General features: G+C 32.3%; 1 protein-coding gene across 1 annotated transcript in view; it reads left to right on the plus strand.

Annotated features, from left to right (window-relative positions):
- Window positions 1–7,759, plus strand: part of LOC106467112 — a gene marked incomplete at its 5' end in the record, with an annotated part of 42,555 nt that overhangs the window by 27,233 nt on the left and 7,563 nt on the right. Inside the window, 4 exons of the mRNA XM_022395236.1 lie at window positions 2,623–2,788; window positions 4,163–4,278; window positions 5,007–5,090; window positions 5,931–6,118. Of these exons, the coding sequence (XP_022250944.1) occupies window positions 2,623–2,788; window positions 4,163–4,278; window positions 5,007–5,090; window positions 5,931–6,118 (554 nt within the window). The remainder of the gene's footprint in view (window positions 1–2,622; window positions 2,789–4,162; window positions 4,279–5,006; window positions 5,091–5,930; window positions 6,119–7,759) is intronic.

Below are 7,759 nucleotides of genomic sequence, written 5' to 3' on the forward strand. Positions count from 1 at the left end.
TTTTTTCCTTTTTAAGTAAAATGTGTTCAGATAGTTTTATTGGTCGTTTTGCTGGTAAATATTCTTACACTGAACATGCCTCCTGTATTTCCTAAATACGCGTCTAGTCAATTATTATGAATAAAGATATTTCCCCTGGGCAACATTGGTGTCACTATGCGTGACAAATTTACCTTCAACTGTCAGTAGTTTGGTCTAATCACGTTCCGGTTTGTTGCACATTGGAAAGTTGCATGTTGTCTTGGTTATATCCCTTTATAGCGTCTATATATATATGTCATTCGGAGAAATAGCCCCCCCCCCAAAAAAAAGTGGAGGTTTAACCTAAGCATGAAAATTGATCTATTGTATTTGCTAGCCGCGTGTTTCATGAGTTAATAGCCATAATAATAAATGAATTGTTTGTATTGTAATGTTTTTCTAAATATTATGTCGACTAAAGTAAATAGTGTGTCATGAAATGTGTGTGTGTGTGTGTGTATGTCTGTATACATATATCAGTTTAAGTGACATTTTAGGAAATGTATTTGTACAGTATTTTCGGTTTGGCTTATTTGACTAAAACAAACAATTTCTGCCATTAAGTTCAATCTACAGCTTAATACAAGTATTGCTTATTTTGAGAACAGTTTATTCCGTTAAAATATTCATCATTAATTAAGTATAAAGTATGCAAAATGAGTGTGGCTCTCCCTAGCGGCAATAAATGTAAATAAACATATAATTTTTGGTTTTTATAACTATACAAAGTTCAATATACAGCTTAATCTAACTAATACTTATTTTGAAGACGATTTATTTCATTAAGATATTTCTCATTGAATATGTTGTATGACAAATGAATGTAGCGCTCTCTAGCGGTAATTAGTGAAAGTAATATAATTTTTGGTTTTTGTTGCTACACCAAGTGCAACCATCATTTGTATGGCCCAATTTAACCACAACTTTGTGGTTAAGCCAACAGTGGTGCATAAATTAGCCTGACATAACATAGGCCTGCATAAAAACGTAAAATATTGCAGGCCTTAGAAAACTATTCAGAATTAGCGATTTTAAAGCTAGTAAAAGTTAACTGATATTATTTTTTATATTTGAGTTTTCGCTAATAGAAAGTCATGAAACAATCAATTTTGAATTATTAGTACCCTCTAGATGCTGGTTTTTAACTTGTACTACTGAAATGATAGGTAAACATACTGTATATGTGTGTAAACTTTCAAGGCTTTAAAAAAATATTTGTTATATAATATATTTAAAAAGCTATCTGTTTGAAAATTAAAATTATGTTTTAGTATTTTCATATTTGATAGTGTTTGTGTGTGTTATTAATAAGAATTTTTGAGTAAAATTAAATAAGAATATATAATAACATATCTATCATACCACACTTGCTATATTCAGTGGACGTGAGGCCTTTCACCCGATACCGGGACTCTTCAGGCTGGTTGGGATACGACTATTTATTTTAGAAAGTTACTTGAATAGCAAGTGTTAAAATCGGCTCGATTAAGTGGAAATGTAATTTTTATTCAATTCTATTTGTCACTACACATAAGAATTAATTTCAGGATATCTTAACATTCTAACACCACGTGTTATCAATTATCATTTTTCAAAATTAACCTGCTCATTATCGTAGAAGAACTGGTGAACCATAAAGCTAGTCTATCTGCTATACTAGTGAAATGATTTTTTAGAACTGTTCGACTATAGCAGATCAACGAATTTAATGTAATGTACTATACCGCTTAAAATCTTTTAAGATGCTATTTTTTGGCATATTGTTACTTTTATTATCCCTGTTTAATTCCCTCAAGTAGAAATATGATTTTGAATTTGAGAGTAGTAATTTCGATGTTCAATGACGTAACTATGATTTTTAGACTGATAACACTCGTTTAGAGAATCTGTCTACTCTGGAATTTCCAAAAAATAAACAGTGATTGCTCCATTGGAAGCCATATTATGTAGAGGAAAAACAAATTAGACATTCAAAAAAATAAATTAATTAATTCTTAAATAAGCAGGATAAATAATTTCAGAAAATAAAAGATCTCTGAGGTAAAGATGTTTTGTGGGGCTGATTTAGTGAAAGTTGTTATGAAAACTGGTAAAATAACGGTTGTTTATTTTTAGTATATGACAATAATACAGTAACATATTAGTGATGAACCAACATGGCCTTGTGGTTTGCATACCTAGCTGTAGATTGGGAGGTCCAAGGTTTGAGCCATGATATTCTCCTGAACATGTTACCAGCACATTATCATCACTGATCATGGACTTAAAATCATGAGTGTCCTACAGGGGTTTATTAAGAACGGGCTTTCTTTTCTGTTTTATTAATTTATAAACTTGACATTTCCGTAATGTTATTTAAAGCTTTATTCGTATATGAGGCTATATTTGTTATTTTACAATGTTAGGTAATAAGCTTCTTCCATGAAATAAAACACATCTATAAATCTCTTGTACATTGTTTTTCTTTTTAAACGGTATTGCTTTTTTTATTTTTTATGATGCTTTAAATGTAACATAACTAGAATTAAATGGCAATTAAAAATTTGAGAATCAAAAAGTAATTGTAACTAGTTACAACATTTACTTCTTATCGTCTTTTAGGAGGAAGTGGTTATTTTTGTGTAATGTGTAAGATGCAGGTGGAAAATTCCTCTCAGTCCCGTCCTCTCACTAAGTCCAACTGTGATACATTTGGTGTGAAAGAGTCTGAACTTACTCCCGAAATGCGAGTATGTGCAACGTGTCGCTTCAAAACAATACAGAGAAGGTAAGTGCACAGCAGCCATTAGTTAAGAAAATCCAGTGGGAGATAAATATAAGTAGTAAATTGATGCTATTTTGTGTATTTCTCCCTCACAAAAAGAACTTTGTGATATTTGTGATTTAGAGAGAGAGAGAGAGGCGTTAAAACTTTTTTATTATTATTAATACTTAAAAGGATAATAACTTGTAAAAGTAATTATTAAGTAATTTATGCTAAAACATATTCAGAATTTTTGTCCTCGTCCCTTCTGACATATCTTTCATGAAAATATTTTTCCAGACTTTGAGTTGATGATGTCTGGGTAATTGACAAGTTCATAATGGCACATTCTTCACTCTTCCTGCTTTTTGACAGGATTAATCCCATGTGATCAGGATCACCAAAGAAAGCTGATCTCACCCCCACCCTCCCAATTAGGCTGAGGGACTTACACTATGGATTAATTTTCATATTTGTGTTAATCCGATTGGAATAACAATTGATGTTCTACAGAAATTACCATTTGGAGACCCCCCCCCCATCAAGAAATGAGCCCCTGTTTATGGTGAAAGTTTTCCCATTCAGTACGCACTGCCATCCATTTGCCTTCCCATTAGTCATTTGTTCAAAGTTGTGACAGTGGAAGATAGCCATAGTAACTTTTTTATAACCAAGATGGGATGAGCAACTTTGGTGGCAATGGAAATCGAACCTCAGACCCTCAAGTCACGAAGTAAAGAAAAATCAACAACAATGTATTAGGCTAAAATTGGGAAGAGTACAGATATTCCATTCTTACAACAAAGAATCGTTATTGTAAAATTCTAATTAGTTAATTAGTATGACCAATGAAAGCAAATATTCTTAATAGTTATAAAAAAATGTAAAAGTATTATGGATCTGTAAGTGAGTAGTGAACTTAAAGGCAGGTGTAGAAACGTATTCATTTGTCCCCAGCAGGATCAACATTTTCCACCCAATTATTAGTGTAAATTATTTTGACTCCTGCAGTCTAATAGTAAGTATAACTCCTGATTTTCATCTATACTCTTCCTCGGCATATCCTATCACTCTCTGTAGATTTTGAACCCTAAGGAACTGAAGTTTTCCCGAATCGAGATTTGAAATGTTGGTACAATATCTCAATAATTTTGAAATCAAGAATGTTTTTTTGGTACTTCTGTTTATTCTAGTTTTTGCATTTTATTTTCTAAGAAAGTCTGGTTGTATTTTATGAGTTGTTGATGACTCCTTTGTGAAATATGTATCCTTTTTTTTAAGTATGTTTAACAGTATGGAAGAAAAGTGCTAGAGAAACACACGTGCTGGGTATGGAAAATTATTTTGTAGGTTTGTAAGACATAAATTTGCTTAATTTATTTATTTTTTCTTCTGCAGATGTCCAATTCCATCATGTAAAACTCCAAAACGGAAAGTAAAACGATTACGACTTCTGCCTGGGATGTGGTTGGAGTTACCTTGGGAACTAAAGAGTTCCATCATTTCAGAACTTTGTAAGTTACATTTTGTATTTGCTAAATACTACAAAGACGAAACAAAATTACTTCTAATATAGATAGTTCCTAAACTTAAATATTCTACTCACTTCCATCTTTCAAGATTTAAATAATATAATTTCATTATTTGACTCTCTCTCTCTCCAAACCTTAGATGAAAAATAGTTAATTGTTGAAACATTTTCTACGTAATGTTACAATTACTTGTATGTGTATATATAGACATGTTTATTATTTGACTCTCTCTCTCCCAACCTTAGATGAAAAATAGTTAATTGTTGAAACATTTTCTACGTAATGTTACAATTACTTATATGTGTATATATAGACATGTTTATAGATTCGGACCCAAGACCCATTCTAGAATACCCACATCTTTAAAACAAACTACACTAACCTCAATATAGATATAGGTGTGCATGCATGCACAAGGTTCTTGAAAGTTTCTGTAAAGCCAGAAATATTTTGAAGGTTTATCTGTCTTGTTGGATAATTAAAACAAAACCCTACAAAACTACTTTGATATCCTCTCAAAGTTCTGAAACGTCGTTAAATGTTAAATCTCTATTTAACATTTGTGATTAACGGTCATTAGTCATACTCCAGTCAATTTCCTGCAAATCCCTTCATTGTAAGGTAAATGATACAAAATTTTATAGCAGTATATGACTGATTTTTTAAAATAACAGAGCATTATATCTTGTGTGATTGTGTATGTATTTCAGCCATCCCTCCAGATATCACCAGATGCTGTACGGCTTGCCATAATCGTATAGTTCGTAAGTTGGGAAATACACCTAATTCTGAGGGTAGGTTTATGTTTTCTGTAAAGAAACTTTTAGGTGTGATATGATGGTTATTTTTTTACTCTCTACATAACTTAGCTTACCAAAGTGTTTTTCCTTTTTCACACCTTCCGAGAATTAACGAAAAAATAAATCGGCAAAAGGGAACCATTCTAATGGTAACGGTGACCAATTTTTTACTGTGGAAAATATATTAGTAGTTTTGAGATACAAGTAATAATGGTTGGATGAGAGTTTAAAAGACACGTAAACAGCTTCAAATAAATGTAACAAATTGTCAAGGATTAGAGTTATAAACAAATAAAACACTAGTGTAACCACCGGTTCGACCAACAGCTTCAAATAAATGTAACAAATTGTCAAGGATTAGAGTTATAAACAAATAAAACACTAGTGTAACCACCGGTTCGACCAACAGCTTCAAATAAATACCCAAGTTATAAGAAATAATCACTGCAATTCTAATTGATCAAAACAATATTGTACTAATTTTGATCTACATATAATAATTATTGCTGTTAAGTTTTTGCTTTCTCTAAATTTTATTACTTGGGAGAATTTTTTTTTTTCCTAAAATGTCAACATCTGTTCAAATTCAAAATTTCTAAATGTTCGTTTCAGTGACAATTATCAAATAAAAATTACATATCACATAACACACCGGTCAAATTGGCTGCAGTAGTGTTTTATTTGTTTCAAACTAGAGTATTTGTTATTGTATAGTTTAAACTCTTAATTAGACTAACTGCAATACTGTTTTGTTTGTTTGTAAAATTTGGATATGATTATTCAAATGATTATTTTCCCATTAACTGTTGACGGTCTTTGCTTCATCTCTTACAGCAACTGAATCGTCAAGGTGGACAGAAGAAGAGACGGAGATTGCAAAGCGAGGCTTGAAGGAACATGGAACTAACTGGGCAATCATAGCTGAGATGGTGGCCACCAAAACAAAAGAACAATGTAAAAATTTCTACTTCAACTACAAACGAAAATATGGTCTTGAAGAAATTGTTCAACAATATAAACAGGTAAACACACCACAGACCAAACTGTTTGTTGGTCCGTATCGTAGAATATAAGCAGGTAAACACACCATAGACCAAACTGTTTGTTGGTCTGTATCTTAGAATATAAGCAGGTAAACACACCACAGACCAAACTGTTTGTTGGTTCGTATTTTAGAATATAAGCAGGTAAACACACCACAGACCAAACTGTTTGTTGGTTCGTATTTTAGAATATAAGCAGGTAAACACACCACAGACCAAACTGTTTGTTGGTTTGTTTCTTAGAATATAAGCAGGTAAACACACCACAGACCAAACACTTTGTTGGTTTGTATCTTAGAACATAAGCAGGTAAACGCCCCATAGACCAAACTGTTTGTTGGTTCATATCTTAGAACATAAGCAGGTAAACGCACCATAGACCAAACTGTTTGTTGGTTCGTATCTTAGAATATAAGCAGGTAAACACACCACAGATCAAATTGTTTGTTGGTTCGTATCTTAGAACATAAGTAGGTAAACGCACCACAGACCAAACTGTTTGTTGGTTCGTATCTTAGAACATAAGTAGGTAAACGCACCACAGACCAAACTGTTTGTTGGTTCGTATCTTAGAACATAACCAGGTAAACACACCACAGACCAAACTGTTTGTTGGTTCGTATCTTAGAACGTAAGCAGGTAAATGCACCACAGACCAAACTGTTTGTTGGTTCGTATCTTAGAACGTAAGCAGGTAAATGCACCACAGACCAAACTGTTTGTTGGTTCGTATCTTAGAATATAAGCAGGTAAACACACCACAGATCTAACTGTTTGTTGGTTCGTATCTTAGAACATAAGCAGGTAAACACACCACAGACTAAACACTTTGTTTGGTTCGTATCTTAGAAAAAGATGTTCTCATTTTTCCAGTGTTCTAGCCAGATTAATGCAAGACAGTTATGTACATTCCGTGCACAAATTTGAGTTTTTATAGGTTTGTAAGCCTAAGCGAGGTTGTGATGATAATTGTTTTTCGATGTCTAGTTGATTCTAATTATTTTATGCTGGGTTTTAATGAAACTTGCCAAAATAATAATAAGATAAAAGACATCTTCTGTGGTAGCTTTCTGATTATTAGATTCAAAGACCAACAGTTTACATGCTAGTCAAAAACTACAGTATAATTGGTAGTAAAAGATTTGTTTTTAACCCTAGAATCCCAGCGTGGGGTCACTGTGACCCAGTACAAGTTAAACCTGTACACTAAACTAACCATATTGGCATTCTATGGTTAACATGTATATCATGAGTAGTAACTGTGTATATCAGAAAGATGTTTTACATGAAGCCATCCGGCATGACTCCTTGCCATATCCACACCTTCATGTTAGTCAAACCTGTATCACCTCATTAAGTAATCTAACTAAGCATAGTTTAGTCACCTTAGTAACTTGTGTTACTGTAGTAACTGATGTTTAGTAACTAGTACCACATGTATTCAACTTTTAGCATTTTCTGCTTCAAACAATTACTATAGAAATCTTAAATTTTTTGGTTCTTAAACAGTTTAAAAATGTTACAAAAATAAATATAGGTTAATACCAACCAATCATTGTTACAAAATAAATATAATAGGTTAATACCAACCAATCATTGTTACAAAATAAATATAATAGG

Source organism: Limulus polyphemus, unplaced genomic scaffold (assembly GCF_000517525.1).
Source record: "Limulus polyphemus unplaced genomic scaffold, Limulus_polyphemus-2.1.2 Scaffold2493, whole genome shotgun sequence".
Taxonomy (NCBI): Eukaryota; Metazoa; Arthropoda; class Merostomata; order Xiphosura; family Limulidae; genus Limulus; species Limulus polyphemus.